Source organism: Protopterus annectens, chromosome 11.part0, assembly GCF_019279795.1.
Source record: "Protopterus annectens isolate FY-2018-M chromosome 11.part0, PAN1.0, whole genome shotgun sequence".
In the NCBI taxonomy this organism is placed as follows: Eukaryota; Metazoa; Chordata; order Ceratodontiformes; family Protopteridae; genus Protopterus; species Protopterus annectens.
Window position 1 is genome coordinate 550,959,824 of NC_056745.1, and position 19,649 is coordinate 550,979,472.

Genomic DNA, 19,649 nt, shown 5'->3' on the forward strand with positions numbered 1-19,649 from the left:
AAGCTAGATATCCGAGCTCCTAGCTCCTCCCCCTTACCCATAATACCCTGCTACCTCCTTCCAGTCCTCAGATCGAGTTTGCCCAAATATCAGACAGCACTAACACAAACACAACCTTGAAACTCCTAACCTGCTATCTGCCAGGAGTGAATCACTTAAACATCCGTGTAACGAACTACAGGTTAGGGGGAACAGAGGGAGGGTCAGTTGCTGACAAAGTTACCTACTCAGATGGAACATTATGGTGAGTACGTAACTTCTTTATCTGAAGTAGTTAACTTCATTTGATCAGCAACCTGTGGGACTGAGTCCCCAGCCACCAAAAACTTGGGAGGTCCTCAAGGAAGAATATTCCAGAGCACTGCAGAGCCAAAGGCTGCCCTACCTCTGGATATCAGATCTAATTTATAATGAGAAATAAAGGTATGAGAGGAAGCCCAAGTAGCGGCCGAACAAATGTCATCCAAGGGTACCTTGACCAAAAAGCGGCAAATGTAGCCATACAGCGGGTAAAATGAGCACGAACCCTTACGGGCTCAAGCCGACCAGAAATTTTGTATGTAAGTAAAATGCATTGGGATATCCACCTAGCTAGGGTCACCTTTGTTACAGATTTGCCCAGAGATGGCTTCGCAAAAGAGACAAAGAGCTGCTCCGATTTACACGAGGCAGTTGTTCTGTGCAAATAAAAGCGCAATTGTCTATGCACATCTAATGAATGTAGTCTGTACTCTCCTTTGTTCTGGTAGTTAGGAAAGAAAACAGGCATATTAATGGATTGGTTGATGTTAGCCTCGGAAGCCACTTTGGGTAAAAAGGAGTGATTAGTCCTGAGGGATACTAAAATACGCAGGTTTGATGCCAACAGCCTGAAGCTCCGACACCCTTCTAGCTGAGGTAATAACGATCAAGAAGGCAGTTTTCCAAGACAAATACTTTAAGTCAACCGAAGCTGCAGGCTCAAAAGAGGGGTCAGTAAAAGCCTGTAGGACTAAGGTTAGATCCCACGGAGGGACTGCATTCTTGACAGGAGGCCTTAAAAGAAAGGTACCCTTCAAGAAAGTCTTGCAGATCTTAGAGGAAGCTAAAAAAACAAGGTTGTCTCCTATGTGAAAGTGGGAGATGGCCGCCATTTGAACCTTGACCATTGAAGAACTGGCCCCCTGATGAAAGATGTGGGATAAGAACTCAAGTACTGCTGGAATAGGAGCCATAAAGGGGTCCAGATTCCTTTGCCCGGCCCAGATAGAAAAACGTTTCCATTTACTGTTGTAGACTTTCCTGGTAGAAGGTTTATGTGCCGCCACCAGGATGGATTTCACTGTGGATGAGATGCCGGAAGTCCTAGCCACTAAGGGAATTGGATCAACCAAGGGGAAAGCTGGAGGTCGTCCAGGTTCGGAGTTTTCAATCCTGAAGGATGAGAAATCAGATCCGGAATGGGATCTAAGATCCAAGGAGGAGCCATGAGGTGAGACTGTAGGTATGGGAACCAGGTTTGACGAGGCCAGAATGGGGCTATGAGGATAACTTTGCTCCCCAACCGCCAAGCTTTCTGCAAGAATTTTGTCATTAATGGAAGAGAAGGATAATCATAAAGAAGACCGGATGGCCAGGCATGAACTAGAGCGTCTCTGGGGGTCTCCCCCGGAGGAGGGATTAGAGCAAAAAACTCGCTGCACTTTGCGTTCGAAGGCGATGCGAACAGATCGCAGCAAGATTGACCCCATTTATGTAAGATCTGATTCGCTACTAAGGGGTTCAGAGAACACTCGTAAGGTGAGAGGATAGTACGACTCAACTTGTCCGCTAGTGTTGGACCGACCCGGAATATGCGTTACTAGCAGAAAACGGTTGGTGGATATCACCCACTCCCAAACTCTCATGGCCTCTCGGCAAAGGGGGTAAGACCTGGATCCCCCCTGTTTGTTGATGTACCAGACGACTGACATGTCTGTCTGAATTGCACTAGTCTCTAGAGGAAGAAGGGTATGGAGAGCTTGCAACGCTAGAAGTACCGCCCTCATCTCCAGAGCATTGATATGCAGAACGGTCTCTGTTGGGAGTCCACGTGCCTTGGACGGTTTTGCCCATGCAATGCCCTCCCCACCCTAGGTGAGAGGTAGAGGCATAAAAAAGGGCCGTCCATCCCGAAGCTCTCGGGAATGGAGCCACCAAAGTAGAGATTTCCTGCAAACCCTGCTGAGGGGAATCGGGGAGTACAATGGATGTAGAAGGATGGACCACTGGACTTGTAAGGTCCATTGAAGAACCCTCATATTCAAGCGGGCTAAGGGTGAAAGATTGATAGCCGCCATATTTCCTATAGCCCTCAGGACTAATTCCGCTGGTGGGGCCAGAGATTGGAGAAGGGCTAAGACATGGAGAGTTAGATTGCAGATTCTGTCCGATGTCAGCAAGGCCTTAGACTGAAGCGTGTCTATTCTGGCACCTATGAAGTCCAGGACCTGAGCAGGCTGAAGGGATAATTTTTTGTAATTTATGGTGATCCCCAACTGATGGGCCAGACGCATGAAATAATCCCTGGCTGAGCATAGTAGATGCCTGGTGGGGGCGGCGAGGAGCCAGTCGTCCAGGTAAGGAAAAACCTGTATTCCCTGAAGCCTCACGTGGGCTGCTACAACTGCCATGACCTTGAACACCCTGGGGGCTGTGGTGAGGCCGAAAGGGAGGACCCTGAACTGATAATGACTGGCCCCTAACCGAAAGCGGAGAAACCTCCTGGATCGCCTGTTCATTAAATGTGATAGTACGCATCCTTGAGGTCTATGGAGCACATCCAGTCATTCTCCTGTAGGAGGGGGGAGAATAGATTGAATGGTGACCATCCGGAATTTTTCCTTGGCAACGGACAGGTTCAATGTAGACCGGTCGAGAATTGGCCTTAAGTCCCCCGTCTGTTTTGGCACCAAAAAGAACCTGGAGTAATTGTCTAATCCAGACTGGTCTGGGGGGACGTGCTGGATGGCTCGTTTTCTTAGCAGCTCTTTTATTTCTAGAGCTGCCACCTCCCTCTGATTGTGTGGGACATCGGGGAGGCTCCCCAACTGAGGGGGAGGATTCGAGAAGGGAATAGAGTAACCTATGGATATTAATCGGAGCACCCAGCGATCTGTCATAATGGACTCCCAATGTGCTAGGTGTTCCGAAAAACAGCCCCGACTGCCTCCAGAAAGGAGCAGTAGGGCAACCCCTCAGGGCTGCTGCGTGGGTCGGTCAGAAAAGGGTTCCCTCGACCCGAAATTCTTCAGCCCCCCTCTGCCTCTGGGCCAGCGTCCACCTTGTCCTCCCCTGCCTCTGAAGGACGAAGGATCCGGAGCGAAATGGGATTGTTGAGAATTCTGGAACCACATCTTCTTTTGTCCTCTCTGGTTCCTGGAAAAGGACCTTTGAGGAGCCGAGAAGCGGATTCCGATGGCAGACAACGTCTTCCTGTCTTTTTCGCTCTGGAGAAGCGTATCACGGAGGGTCTTGCCAAATAAGGTAGAACCGTCAAAAGGAGCATTTGCGAAGGATGCCTTGAAGGGTTCTGCAAAAATCGCACAGGCGAAGCCAGACATGGTGCCGCAAGGCAATGCCTGCTCCGCTGGCTCTAGCCGCCCCCTCCGTGGCATGGGAGAGAAGCCGCACAGAAGTATTGGAAACAGAATTTAGAGTGGCCATTTGTGTCAAGAAGGTTCTTTTGTCCTCGGCAGACATGGACTCCGAGGGTGACCCAGCGTACTCTTTGATTAGGTCCCGCTGAAGTCGAATCATGTGTGCCAAGTAGTTCAGCGCCTTTATGGAGAAGGTGGCTGAAGCGAACATCCGCTTTCCAATGCGGTCCATCGTCCGAGACTCCTTGTCGGGAGGATGCACAGTGGAACTTTCCTGAGCCAGTTCCTTTTTGGTGGCAGCCGCCACCACCATGGCATCTACTGGGGAACCTTTGCTCCACACCGTCCTGTCTGTCGGGGGACTAAGGATTTTATCAGGTCTTCTGGGGATCGGCTCTACAGTGTCCGGCTCCTTCCACGCCCTGGTAGTTATGAGATCTACCAAGGGGTCGGCCAGAGGGGACACCCAAGAGGTAGATGGGCCTGCATCAAACACCTCCAGAAACACAGACTCATCCGAGGAAGGTTTTTGGGCTGACCCCCCCCCCCTAATATGCATTTCCATGATGTCTCCAAAGGAGACATCTTCGGGGGTGACCGGGGGGAACCTTCCCCTTCCTCCAAGTCAGTGTCGTCCGTGAGGGACTTGGAGTCCAAGTGCCTCCTTTTACACTTTCGTTTGTGAGGAACCTCCTCGGGGGGCTGTCCAAGGAGGGCTAAACAACTAGGTCCTGTTCCACTAGGGGAACCATCTGGGATGTAGGCGCAGGCTGTCCCTGGGGCCGGATGATGGAAGTCAGGCCCGTCTGCGAGGGAATGGCGGGTGGATCCGTAGCACTAGCCAGGGGCCGTGAGTCCCTCGAGAGGACCCTCTCCACAACGTCGAAGGCCGACAGTGAACCACTCTCTCCCTAGGATCCGACGTGTGGATCGGCGCTGGAGCCGAAGCGATCAGACCCGAGAGGTGTGCTCCGACTGCATCAGAGCCGAAGACACACTCACCCCTCCGGATCCGAGGGTCGGCTCACTGCCCAGACAGCTCGGATCCAAAAAAGGACCCGACAAACTCGAGGGTACAGCCGGCGTCAAAGTAGCGATGACTACCGGCGCCGACTCCCCGTCTCTGACGCTACCGGGATCCGACAGCTCTGAAACCAGATAATGGATCAGAGAAGGAGCAATAGGGGCAAAGAAAGGGGCTGAGCTCCCCCCCTGGAGGGGGGGGGGAGGCAAGAGCACTCCCATCTGCATCTGGGCCTGGAGGAAGCAACACATCATCCGGTCCATGTCCGCATCCGAAAGGCTCCTAGTTGACCTAGAAGAGGCCGCCGAGGCTGGCCGGGAAGGCCGCCTTGATGACCTTAGGAGGTGACTGGGTCTCCTCCTCCATCTCTGGAGAGAAACGAGGAGAACGGAGCCGAGAGGGGGGAGATCCGGAGACCTTCAAAGGAGAAAGGAGCAACTTAGCCGGCGGGGCCGAGGGATCCGAATCGGCCCGCCGTTCATGGCTCCTATGCCTCTCTCCCTGTCTCTTTCCTTTTCTCTATGCTGGTCTTTTTTCCTGACGCCCCTCTCTCCCTGGGACACTGTGGGAGTTCAAGTCCCAGCCAGGGGAGCAGGAACAGTAGGCTGAACAGCCACAGCTGGTGCCACTGAGGGAGAGGAGGAAGAAGTAGAATCCGAGGGCAAAAGGCCCGCAAGGATTAACTTCGTCCTCCTGTCCCTCAAAGCCCGGGAGTTGAAGGTGGCACAAATCAGGCAGCCTGATGATAAATGAGCAACCCCCAGGCAAATAACGCACTGAGTGTGGCCATCGGCTGGGGACAGCTTATGACCACACTCAGCGCATTTAAAAAATATGGCCTTAGGACCTTTGGCCATGATAATTAACACACACACACACACACCCCCTCACACACAGATAAGGGGAAGGGAAAGTTAAGATTAACCAACTACAAAAAGGAAACAATTTAAACTAATAAACTGGGGATTGACTAATACACACACACACAGAATTTTGAGAGAAAAAACAGCATAAAAATCCCTAGAAAACCACTCACGAAACCGCCAGGAGCTCGTCATTCGTGCTTCAAGAAGCCACTGCAAACGAGATCTGGGGACTAGAAGGAGGTAGCAGGGTATTATGGGTAAGGGGGAGGAGCTCTAGCTTGGAAAGCTGCCGGCTTGGATCTGGGTCGGATCCGATACCCACAGGTTGCTGATCAAATGAAGTTAACTACTTCAGATGTCTTGTTTTAGACACCAAATAGAAAATCTTTTCCACTTAGATAGAATGTTCTGGTAGTGTGTTTTCTGGCCTCCTGTAGAACCTAAAGCATGTCCTCAGTACAAAGGTATCTAAAGGGAATCAACACCCTATCACCCACAGTGTAAGATTCAGGGTGCATATATGGGGGTGTATGAGAATTCCCTTCTCCTGTGTGAGTAGGTCAATCCTGAGTGGCAACTTTTGGGGATTATCCATGGCTTGATGATGTAGGAGGGGGAATCAGTGCTGCTTTGGCCAAAAGGGGGTCACCATAAGATTTGAGCTTGTTCTCTCTGACTTTTCAGTAGAAATTTGTAAATAAGAGGGAAGGGGGAGAATGCATATGAAAAATCTCCTTCCATGGGAAGGAAAGAGCATCCATCTTCCATGCCCTGGGTGATGAATTTCCTGGTGCAGTAAGTTGGGAGTTGTCTGTTCATGGGGGAGGCAAACAAGTCTACTTGAGGTATACCCCATCGATGGACCAGGTCCAGGAACACATCCCTGTTTAACATCCATTTGTGGGATTGAGTCATGGATCTGCTTAGAGAATCTGCCATCACATTCTCAGTTGAAGGGGTGTAGATGGATAAGAGGAATACCTGTCTCTGTTGTGCAGTCTCCCATGCCTGCAAAGCCAAACTATATAGGATGTAGAATTTTGTCTCCTCTTGCTTGTTGATGTACCACAGCACCATTATGTTGTCTGTGTACCATCTCAGGACTCCTGGAAGGATTTGAGCATTGAAGATTTGACGTGCAAAGATCAAGGCTCTCATTTCCTTGATGCTGATGTGTTCCCTGTGTTGGGAGTGGGTGAAGTGCCCCTCACTCTCCAGTCTCCTAGAGTTGTCTCCCAGCCCAAGTCTGAGGCATCTGTGTACAGATCTTGGTTGGGAGGAGGAGGTTGAAGGGGAAGACCTGAATTCTCTGCAATCTGAGTAATCCACCACTTTAGTTCCCTGGACAGGCAGAGTAAAAAGGGTACCATAAACTCCAGAGGGTGCAGGTTTTGTTTCCAGACTGTTCTCAGGAACTACTGAAATTTCCTCATATGTAGCCTTACTAAGGGTACCATGGGAATGGTGGAGACTATGAATCCCAGGAGCCTTAGAAACTCTCTGGTGGACAGGGCTGAGAGAGGAAGAATTCCCTGGAGATAAGAGGCGAGGGTCTGAATCTTGTCTGGAGGAAGACAGGCCATCATTTGCCCTGTGAGAATCCCGCATCCTAGGAACACATGGTCCTGGGAGGAGGGGGGGTCAGAGAAGACTTTTGGAGGTTTATGGTAAACCCCAGGCGTCTCAGTAGGGAGATGGTGAGTCCAGGTGCTGTTGAACTAACTGTGGGGATGATGCCTGGATGAGGATATCATCCAGATAAGGGAATAGTTGGATACCCTTTGTTCTGGCAAAGGCAATTACTGGGGCTAAACACTTTGTGAACTCCCGGGGGGCTATAGAGAGACCAAATGGCAAAAGCACAGAACTGAAAATGTGCAGAACCCACCAAAAGGCGAAGGAATTTCCTGAAGAGGGGGTGGATTGGGATGTGCAGGTAGGCATCCTTTATGTCTAAGTAACACCAAGTATGCATGAGGGAGAATCAGGGGAAGGAGAGTAGGAAGAGTCAACATCTGAAAGTAGGGGACCTTGAGAAAGGTATTCAGATGGGACAAATACAAGATAGGTCTCCAGGGGCCTTCTTTCCTACGAACCATGAACATTCTGGAGTAAAATCCTTTCCCTCTTAAATTTTGGGGTACCTCGAATAGTGCCTTGGGAGACGAGGGTCTGCAGGACTGCAGGAAAGGAAGTCATCTAGTCTCGAGGGAGTTGAGGAATGCCTTTGAAGGCTGGTCTGGACTGCCACACCATAAAATATCCTTGTGTTATGACAGAGAACCCAAGAGTCCTGGATAATCTGTTTCCAACAGGAAGGGATAGTGAGAGATGCCGGAGGGTAGCTGGGCTTAATGCCTGGTACTTCCAGGTTTGGGCTGAAAGGACTACTTTTGAGCTGGTGCAGAGGGAGAAGACCTGGAATGGGTCTGCTTCCTGGAATCTTTTTTCCCTTTGGAGGACGTGTTTAGAAAGCATTCTCACAAAGGTTGTTCTGGCTGGGTTGTTCCTCTAGAAACGGGAAACAAGGGACATGAAAATGCGCCCAAGGTCCAGAAGCTCTTTGCCCTTCACCTGAAGGGCCTTAAAGAGCTCTGCCACGCCAGAACCAAACAAGGCCTTGTTATCCAAGGGTGCTTCCATTCGTTTTGTTTTGATATCATCTGGCAAAGGCTGTAGCCTGAGCCAGGAAGATCTCCTGATGACTGACCCTGAAGCAGCTGCCTTTTCTGAAGCATCCACTGCTTCATAACTACACTTTATAGAGTGTTTGGTAACTTCGCTGCAGGAATTCAATAGGCTAGTTATTTTGGCCTTATTGGGGGAATCCGGTAACTCACCAAATAGTTTAATAGCATATGTCAGTAGGGCCAAGGAACAGGAGGTATAGACTTTTTTGCCCAATCTTTCCATGATTATGATTTCCTTATCGGAGGGGATCAAGGAAGCGGAGATGTTTTACCTGCAGCAGCAGAAACAGTTGATGGATCTGCAGAAGGGGCCTTGAAGAGAAATTTGGCATCTTCAGGGACTTTATAAAATCTGTCAGGGTGCTTTGGTGCATGGGGTTGGGAATCTGGAGCTTCTGATGCAGCCAGGAAAGCATCCAAAAAGCAGGATGGACAGGAGGAACAGCAGATGGGTTAGGGGACTTCGCAAGAAGTCATAATACCTCTTTTGGGTCTCAGATACTTGACTGCAGTCCCATTTAAAAAAGTCCTTCATTTGGACAATTGTCTCCCCAAAGATGATGTCTTCCCCTGGGGAATCGGTACCATTTCACTCCTCCTCTGGGAAACATGAAACATACCCCAGAGGGGAGGCAATTTGAGAGGTGTAGGTAAGGGACTCATCCCCTGAAGATTTCTCCTCCTCATAAGAGATATCAGACAATGGCCTACTCCTAGGAGTGGAGGCTGAAGGGGCCTGGCCAGGAGCAGATGTCTAATGTAAGGCCATGAAGGTGTTAAATATGCCTTGGCTAAAGGCCTGCCAGTCAGAAACTTGATCTGATGGCACAGTCTGTTGGGAAGGAAGGGTAGATTTAGTCCTTTCTTTCTTCTTTTTGGGGCCCTCTGACGCAGAGCTGTCTAAAATGCTATGAAGAGTAGGAGGACCAGATGTCAGACAACACTCTACGATGTCCGACAGAGCGTCTTCTCGGATGGCAATTTGGGAAACCCCACACGGACATAAGCTGTGGTGACCTGCGACTCCCTCTGTGACGTGCTGGCAGCCTCCTTAATGGCTCCCCCCCCGGGTATTCATCAGTGGAAGGTCTGTGGATTCCAACTTGGTCTCCAGGCCTTCATCAGCCTCGAGAGGTGCGGTCGGAAGAGAGGATGCAGTCGTAGTTTCAGGCTGAGGCTTCTTGGACTTTTTTGTCGGTGGCTCCTCTGAAGTTCCTGACCATTAGAGGTCCATGTTTCTAGTTAGGCGTTTCAAATGCTGGTTCTCCAAGTATACTTTAAGAGTGGTGAGTCGGCTCCTAAGGGTCTTGGGTACAAAGGTCTTACAGATCTCGCAAGTGGTATGATCATGGTCTGGGCCTAGACAGAATAAACAGAGCTTGTGAGAGTCTTTATGTGGAATTTGCCTTTCACACCAACACTTGCCCTTTCTACATAACATTAATCCACAGCACAGTAGCAAGAAAGTAACAAAAACTCCTATGGGGCTTTCTATCTGAACATGAACAGGCATGAGGTCACTTTTGCAAGCGAACGACAACTGGAGCTAGCAGTCAAACAGGCAGTAGAAAAGTTATGAGGTAATTGCGTGCTGACGTCTGCTTTATACCCGACATCCACTTATGTCTGATGTACCCTGAGTGATGCGGGCCGTCGCACGTACCTTTACAGTAGCATTTATCTTTTGTAAAATAGCCGGATGTATGAATCAACTGGAGGCAGACTCCCTCATGTAATGGATACAGCAGTATATGAATAGAAGGACATCTTCCAATACATGTCAAACAGAATAGCACCCTTTTCACCTTCAAGGTAAACCAAGATACTTGGATGGACAGCCTCAAATTTTCTTCAGTGTAACTAGTATCTAGTATCTTGTATCTCAGGCTCCAGACCTGTCCAAAGCATTTGACATGGTCAATCATCAACTGCTCCTCCATCGTTTAAAATCTCTCTCTCTCTTGACAATCCTGCCATAAACTGGTTCACATCCTACCTTGATAACCGAAAACAGGCTGTTCTCTGGCATAACCATCTCTCTGACCTCCTCCCCACCTCTATAGGGGTTCCACAGGGGTCTATTCTAGGTCCTCTACTGTTCTCCATTTTTATTAACGACCTCCATCTAGCCACCCCTCTATCAACTTGCATTCAATATGCAGATGACACCACCATTATTTGCTCTGCCTCAACACAATCTGAACTTCACTCTTACACAAAAGACATTCACAACTATTGAGCATTGGTTCTCTAACCATTGTCTCCTCCTCAACCCTAAGAAAACCAAACTCCTGCTTTTTACACCCACTCATTTGTCTCCCTCCCTTAACTTCATACTTACATCCAATAATGGTACCCTTATCAGTCCAGAACCTACCACCAAACTCTTAGGTATTACAATTGACAATCAACTAAAATTTGATAACCACATAAACGCTACAATTAAATCTACTAACAGAAAACTAGGTTCTCTCTACAGAATCAAATCTTTCCTAACTCCTGAAGCCAGAACTACTATAGCTAGAACCCACTTAATATCTACCCTATTATATGCCTCCCCCATTTATACTAATCTCTCCAAATATAATCTCAACAAACTATCCACAGCCTATAACAATATTGCCAGATTTGCCCAAAACTCTCCATAAAGGACTCACCACTGTCTAAACCTAAAAAATCTAGGCTGGCTAGAGCTACCTCAACTAATAACATTTAACCAACTTACTATTGTCCACAAAGCCCTTTACCACCCTGATAACACTCCTATGCTCTCCACCCTCATAAAGCCTTATAACAATCTGAGGAGCCTACGCTCATCCAACAAAATATTGACTCATATTTCTTTATCTAATAACTTAGCAGGTGACACCTTATTTTCCAACTCAGTGGGTAAAATATGGAACCAACTACCAAATGACCTTACTTCCCTTACATCTCTCCCACTATTCAAAACTAACCTAAAACTCTTCCTTTCCAACCACTGGCTATGCTCTTGCCATAACCCTGACTAACCCTTTTTTTCTTTTCCTTTCCTTTATTCCCATACTATCTTTTCCCTCTATACCCATTTCTTCTTACTCCCTCACTTTAGCAAATTAGACCTCCTCTCCTAGCTTGACTGCTCTTTTTCCATTCGCAAAAAGAACTTATTCTTCAACCTTCCTTATATTGCAACTGTGTATGTAACGTTAACTTAATCTCTGTCCATGCTAGAAATGTAGTTATATGCCATACATAATTGCAGTAGTTTCAATTTGTATGTTTATTCTATCATACCTTGGTAATTTTTATGTTTCATTTTACTTTAGTTTATTTCTGTATATTTTGAAAATATTTTAGTTTTATCTTTAATGTTTATTTAGTACTGTAGTGGAGCTTTTCTCCTCAGGCCTCCACTGAAAATGGACATGTATCCAGCTGGACTAGCCCGGTTAACAAATGTAAAATAAATAAAATAAAATAAATAGTACTGCCCTCCTTGAAGCTGGAGGGAAATTATGAATATGGGTTACTGGCTAGGCTTCTAATGGCCTGCAGACAGATTATCTAGTACTTACCTATGAATCTACTCTTCCAAACACCAGAGCTACAAGTATGAATTTTGTGGAGTTTACACTAAGTCAGAAGTTACAGTACCAAGAAATATCTTCCTACTCTGAGGTACAGCAATCTCAGAGTTAATATATGTAAGTACCAAGGTGGGAGGAACAGAAGCCTCATGTCATGGATTGTGGGAGGTGGGGGTGAAGCTCCTTGTGCAAAGATGTCTTAATGTTGTTAACTGTGAACTTCAAAATTCAGTTTTTAGTCAGAATTGCACTTGACTTTTTATATTCAAACATTTGGGATGCACAATTTTGGGTCTTGTACATGTAATAGAGAACCTTGCAAGAAAACCATGAAGGGTAAGTTCTGGCAAAGCAGGAATGCAGGTTCAGGCAAAGGGAAAATGTTAGCTTAAGCTAAAATAAGGAGTGTGCATGCTGCAGCCAAGCAGCATGGACATATGAAAGTGTGTACTTGAATCAGTACAACAGGACAAAGCACCATGCTTCACGGCCAACATGGGGAGTGCAAGACAGAGAAAGTAAAACCCAAACACAGCCAAGGATGACACCCTTTGAGCAGGTGGCTCTTACAAACATTTAGAATGAAAGCTCTGGGAAGTAACCCCTAATGATGAAAGGGGTGCACTCCATACAGTGACACAAGTATAATGCCTGGATAGATTGGGTGAAGGAATGAGACCAAAGGTCACAGACTGCTGCATAATGATCAGGCTAGAAAGAGGCCAAAAGGATTAAAACAAATTATTAAGAGGAGTGGAGAAAAAGTTGTTGGTTAAGAAGAAATGGTAGTCCTTGTATTAACTTATAGTGTTTTCTGTTACATCTAACATCCGGTTTTAATTTTAACTTATTTTAAGTTTATTCAGGGGTGGTGAACCTTTTTTCATCATACTCCCAAATGGGGATAATTTTCTTCTCTTGTGTGCCATGTTAATATTGAGTATCTCTAATTGGGGACCTGAGTCTTGAAAATTAAAAAAAAGTTTATTTCTTACTGGGGAATAGTGGGATTTGTGGCATCAAAAATGGGTGCTCCATACATTGTTTTCATTTCACCCGCCTAATTTATTTTTAATGTATTCACTGCAAAATTTAAGTTGCATCTTCAAGTATCTGCTTGCTTGGTATCAGTGTTATAGCCGAAAATAGCCATAATTTCCAAACAATAAATCAATCATTTGAAAATCTCAATTCTAGACTACAGAAGTCCCTTAGGAAACTAGTCAGTGACAGCAGAATGACACTTGGCAGTATAGCTAACACCTCAACAAACTACTATTCCCTGCCTGTGTTGCAATGGCACCAGTTGAAGCACAGCTTACAGGTAAAGCTGCAGGGAGCAAATCACAGTGGGTCCAAAATACGCATAATCATTCTCTTCTGATGTGCATTAACAGTATTTGGTAATGAGTAAAGCAAAACAGAAATGGAAACTAGAAACACACTCTGGAAAGTATGACGCATACCAACAACATATTTTTTTTAATGCCACCTTGAACATGTAATATAGATTCACTACCATTTATTAACAAGCTAAGTAAACTGGTCTTAGACCCCCCCAAAAAGGTCAACTGTAATTCTATACACTTGCTATAAGAGCACTTTTTTAACTTCTTGCTGGGTGAAATGTCCAGATAGCCCAGCTATCTGGAATTTTGTAAATAATTATATGTCATTTATGAATATCAACATGATGTATACAAGATGCTTGTGTTACAAATGTATTAGAACTGTATGTCATGTGTACATCAAACTGCTTGAAGTATTTGCAAAGTGTTTGAAATATAACCACAGCATGCCCTACTGGAATAGAACAGAAATGTACCTGTACTATTATAACTCTTTAGATGTATATATTTTAACAATGGAAACTGGAATACAGGAGGTTAACTTCAGAAAAATATCTGAAATTCAATTACTTTATGGGCAGGCCATAAAAAGTGTTATCTTTCAGTTTCAGTGCAGCAACACACAATTTCTAAAACTAGGGAGCTTTCTGTATTGTCTTGGAAGTGTTTTATTACTTCCATGATCTACCTTAGATCTGAAGAAAAGCCTTTGTCTATGCATTTTCACAGGTAGATGCCAAATGCTACCAGCTGCATCAATGGTTGTTTTTCACCTTGGATATAGTCAGATGACAAGAAATTATGGTATTCTGCAAGGTATTCCAGCAGTAATATTTGAAATATTAATTTGGAAAGTCTCTTAGTGAGAGATGGCATTCTGTATTTTGTCTTTGATTGATGTGACAACATCAAGATCCACTCACCACATCTGCCTTGCTGCTCTAATTAAGTAAGTGTACTAGGTTATAGAATTCTCTTAGAAATAGTCAAGAATATACAAAGCTTAGCTTAGATATTTTTCTTTATTTATTTGAGACTGTCCTGCAATGTTGTTTTAAATATTTCCTGTGATTTTTGAACTCTGATATCACTGTAAATATATACAGAGTCTTTTCTTGCTCTTTTATTATGTATTATTAAATATATTTAAACCTTTCATTGTGGCTGATCTTCATGAGACATACTTAAGTTCTGAGAGTACTTGCATATTTATTTGGTGACACTGTGCAGGACACTCCGAATAGCCTTGCTCTTGGTCAAACTACTATTTATATTAACAGTAACATTACACAACATGATTGGACACGCTTTGTTAAGGGCCTTAAAGTAGCTGATAAAGAGTTGGCTGGTGGCAGTAATAACTGCCTTATAGTCTGGGCAGAAGGAGGCATAACTAGTAAACTTATGCCACCCTTTCCCAGGTGTGGGTGTAAAACAAATCTCCAAGAGTGTGCATGTCTGGTTGGACAGAGAGCATGCTGGAGATCTTGGCTTGGACATTCAGCTGAGATCTCAACTCTACAACTGAGCCAGTGGGGAGTCTTACTGGGGATCTGCAGAAAGATGGAGAAACCAGCCCCGGACTGACTCTGGTCTCTGTGTGCTCTTAAGGGAAACTACACTCGATGCAGAGAGCTGCATCTGGAAATGCTGTGTGTGTACCTGTCATACTCCCAATGTATGTCCCCATTGGGGCTAGTGGTGAGGATTGAGGCTCCTGGGCCAGTGGTGGGGCATCACAGGAACCACAATGGAAAAAAATATAATTTCACAAGAGGAGAAAAGTTTTTTGAGCAGAACAAAAACTAGTCTACAAGTAAAGATGTCAAAAATTATGTAACTGTTGACCTATAATTGTAGGAAAGAAATGGAAGAGTGGTAATGGGCTGCCTGTCTAAAGCCAAGTCAATTTATGATGCCACCATATGGCAGTCTCTAACAAATGTACAAAGAAAAAAATCTGCACAGCTGGCCCTAGTGCCCATAGAGTTTATACAGATTCTAACACCAGATTATTGTTGACAATGGATCACTGTATGGCAGACTGACAGTTTCTTGAATCTCCTCTGTCAGAACAGAACTTTTTCAAACACAGCAGTCTGAAGACAATTTCTAAAGGAATCATATTTGCTCAAACTGCAGTTTCTTTGTGCTACAGAACAATGAAGCAGTTCTTTACTTACAAGATTCTGGGCAGGGAGTATATTATGACATATACAGTACAAGAATGGTCCAGAAAGCTGAAGAGCCTATTCCATCTGAGGCTGCTATACAGAATAGTATTTTCTTCAAACTGGAGTAACCTTAGCTGGCTGATTAAAGGTGCACAGTAAAGTGTCTGCAGTCCACAAGATGGAATGTGTAGAACTTGTTCCTCACATAATGGGTAATTTTTTTTTGTTTCCCATGGTACAGACTTTACACAGTAGTCAAGAAAATGATTGTGTGTGTGTGTGTGTGTGTGTGTGTGTGTGTGTGTGTGTGTGTGTGTGTGTGTGTGTAATACAGTCTTTTGAGCTACTACATTTGTACACAAGTTCAGTGAGTTGACATTCACAATACTGTCTTAGTTTCCAAAGAATTTATATTTTGCTGAAATACAGAAACCCAGTTTCCTGTGGGGTACGCACACTCAACTAAATATTCTTATTTTGCCAAACTCTAAACAGTGGAAGGGAATTTGTACACAAAAATTGAAAATTCCAAAGCTGCCAAACATCAGTGAATAGAAATGTGTGTTAAATGCAGAGCTAAATATTCCAAGGACTGGAGACATTGGGGATAGAAAAATGTTTTTTCTGCTTTTTTTTTTGTCCAATATCTGCTAACACCCATTTTAGTGAATATGAATTTGATAATACTGATAAGCAGCTGAGAAGTCCCACCTGCAAAACACCTTCTGCAAAAGCATTACGAAAAAATGCATATTCTCGGATATAAATTGTCAGGTATGGAAAACTTTAATGAGGAGTCAGAGATGCAAGCCATTTAATAGGTGCATAAATGATTATTAGGCTAATGATTTTAAAGGGTTTTTTTAAGCCTAGACATGCATCACAAATGTATTTGACAGGTTTTGATACCAGTTATTTTATAGGGGTATACCTTGGGTATGAGTGGTCAAGCATTTACAAGTTTCCTCTTTCTAACAGGAACACAGGCGTAAGACCATGGGTAAATTTAAGATTCCACATTCATTGATTCAAGCTATGCTTGAATACGTGCAGGGAGAAACTCTACTTAATGTGGACAGATGCCTGTTCCAGACAAGATGTGGTCTCTGACACACATACCTGTCCCTCCAACATGTCTTATTTATGTTGCAGATGGGTACCTAATCCTTTACCTTCTGCTTACTTATCTCAGGCCAGGCATTCTCAGAATCAAGACCCTCCAAGCTCCTGTACAAAGTTAGGATCACTGCATTGTTCACCTCTCAATTCTAAATCTTCACAGTAGTAAGGAATCACTATTAAATAACTAGCATGTATGGTAGTTGTGGACACTGAGTAAAGGTCCAAGGCAGAGCTGATGATATTCCTGCTTTAGTACCTAATCAACACAGACTCTATTTCAGCCTGTGATAAGATTAAGCATTTGCTTCAAACTCAAGAAATGGAAATTTTTTCCCTGAGTAACTAAAAGACACTCTGCATTAAATGGTTTGGTCACGCTCTTATAGGAAAGAAGCTTATCAGTCTACTGTTAAGTATTCGTTCTGACGTCAGAAAGATTAAACGGCAAGGGTTGAAGTTCTTGTTTAATGTCTTCCTTAGTAGGAAGCAGACCCCCTACTGTTGCGGCTGTCTATTACCTTACAATCTGTCTTCTTTCACTCCTAGCGTAAAGAAAAGGCTCCAATGGAACCCTAAGCACAAGGCCAACCTTAACATCAGAGCTAGCTGAAAGATCTAAGTGGTCTACACTGGGGCTCTTTTCCTTCTCCTTGCTCACATTAAGAAAAGAAACACCCATTATCTGTCTCTGTTTGCTCCTCTTATGCTGGTTCTTTTCTCTTGATAAATAGCAAAAGAAAGTCAATCAATACAGAACTATTCATTCCATAAAATACCCCTCTGATGATTCACTTAACCTTAAAGGCATTAACTGAAACATCACAGAGAACTTTTATGGGCTAAATAGTTTTGCTTTGAAGACAGGCTTTTGTCATTTATCACTGGACTTTCTCTAGGTTGTTCTGGATTTTGTTCTTTTCTCTTTTGTCATCTTCATACCTTCTTTGTTGCAGTGAAGCAGGCCCAGACATGATTATGCAGAGGTCTTCTGAGGCTAATCCCTTACCTTCACAGGAGTTGGAGGGTCACCCCTCCCTCCAGAACAAGAAAACTGCTTAGCTCAGTCCTTTTTTGAGACCCTCCTACTCTCTGGGTTCTTAAGACTTGCTTCTCTTTCCTTGTAGGGTGAAGAAGAAATATTATGGGATGCTTGTACGCCTGCTTTTTGGGGGGTATCTTCATGGCAAATCCAAGTCAGAGTTTTTAATGCATTTACCTTCTTGGTGAGGGTAACCATTTTAAGTTCCTCAGTCTCTAGAGACTATCCAAGTGTTCATCTCAAAAACTGAAGACTGGAGGGAAGGTTTCCCCTCAGATGTCCTCTTGTTAAAGTACAAGCATGGGTTGTTCTACCTAGGATTAATGTGAGGTTTCCCATGGGGTCTCCAACATGTTCTTCCCTAGCTGTAATTCAGCTGAATGACCACACATCTGGTCATAGGATCTCTTTGAGGCTCCACCAGCCTGTTCTTGGCTGAAAGCTTTTGCTCCCCATGTGAACTGTCCATTCCCATGTAGATACACATCTCAGCCTAGGCAGGCATGGACATAGTTACAGAATAGGCCACTATAGCTTCCCACCTTCCTTGGAGGTGGCACAACAATCATCCTTGCAGGATGACTGCAGTTCCTTCAGATGGCTGGGGATAGGTCTGCATATGTTTGGAACTCTTGATGTTGGGTTCAGAGGTAAACCCAGGACTGGACTGCATACTGCTGAACCAGGGGTGCATATTCCCTTCCATAATCCATCACTTTTGACAGACAGTAGCTGACAGGGTGGCTCACTTAAGCTCCACTTAGTTTCTATTGGCTGGGTTTTGTCCCTCCTGGTCATTCATCCTACTCTTCTGTGCACTGCTTTAATATGGCTTGGCAAACAGTACATAAGGTGGTTTCTTGCTGGAGTAAATGGGCATGTGACTGCCTTTTACTGTTAAACATTCCCTTTTTTGGGAATTCTGTCACTTCTGGGTTTGGCTTCTGTGCAAGTTCTTATTCCACTAAATAAGAATCCGTGGCCAGTCTCTCTGAACTGCCCTTCTAGTCCTATCAGGAGAAGGGATCTTTAAGTTCAGGCAGAATGAAAATTCTGGAGGCAGGGTAATGCAATGACAAGTCCTTTTGACTTCTTTGAGATCTAAATTATCTTCACTTCCAGATGGGGCAATAGGGAAAATTTTATGTTATAATCTAGAAGGCACAAACAAATCAGGGTACCATTGTAGAGATCAGGGATCCAGCTAATCTTGCCTTTAACCCTCAGTGGTAACTAGTGAAGAAAACTTTTGTAGAGTCTGTCTCTTCTCCCTGGGCATTTTGGCAACACAATTGAAAAAAGCCCATTATATGTGAAGGGAACATTATCACTCAAATTTGACTCGTGCCTTCAATACATGCTGCTTCACAAAAAAAAAAAAAAAATGCAAAACAATGACACTTTGGGCAAACTGGACTACTAAAACATCTAACTTAGTCATTGGTCTGATGTGGCAGTGTATGATTTCAGGCAAGCAGTATTATACTTGGAATAATCGCATAATGTATTAACAGACAGCCAGTGAATGTCTTATAGTTCTTGCAGTATTACTGAAATGTTCTGAGTGCAGGGAGCATCAACACTTGGAATCACCCTGTCGTGCCACCTTTTTGTATCATGACTACTGTTATGTGCAGTGCTGCATGTTGACTGACTGCTGGATCCAAACACTGGTATAAATATGTCCATAAGCAAATACAGCTTTCAAAAGCACTTTCAGCATAAAAAATACAGCTTGACTAAGCTAAAAATCTCAGAAGAATCGGTTTCTTTGTTGATTTCGACTAAAAGGAGGACAGGTTATTAATTAAAAATCTTAAAATGGTATCTTACCTTGTTGAATGACCAGAGTAGTGCTTACAACAGAGTTCATTTATAAGGTCACAATCAATCCTGCAATAGAAAGGAAAATGAAAGTCAAAAAAGAAATGGAACAAGTCGTAAGTGCAAAATAATGGTCATCTGCTGCAGCGTTACATCCCAGGGAGTCTTATCGCTTTAAGAGAACACATAAAACTATAAGCCAACAAATGGAAACGACTTACAACATGTGTGCAGCTCAAAATACTCAGTTTCATATGCTTGTGTTTTGTGATGAAAGATTTGATGACTTGATGTTTTATTTAGTTAGTTACTTATTTCAACTGTGTATGGCCAACAGACAACATCCCGTTTATAGCAAAGGTTTGGGAAAAGTAT

At 44.4% G+C, this 19,649-nt stretch overlaps 1 protein-coding gene across 1 annotated transcript in view; it reads right to left on the reverse strand.

Annotated features, from left to right (window-relative positions):
- HELB (DNA helicase B) overlaps positions 1-19,649 on the reverse strand; it is a 1,552,493-nt gene that overhangs the window by 479,544 nt on the left and 1,053,300 nt on the right. Inside the window, exon 9 of the mRNA XM_044088061.1 lies at positions 19,284-19,343. Coding sequence (XP_043943996.1) covers positions 19,284-19,343 — 60 coding nt within the window. The remainder of the gene's footprint in view (positions 1-19,283; positions 19,344-19,649) is intronic.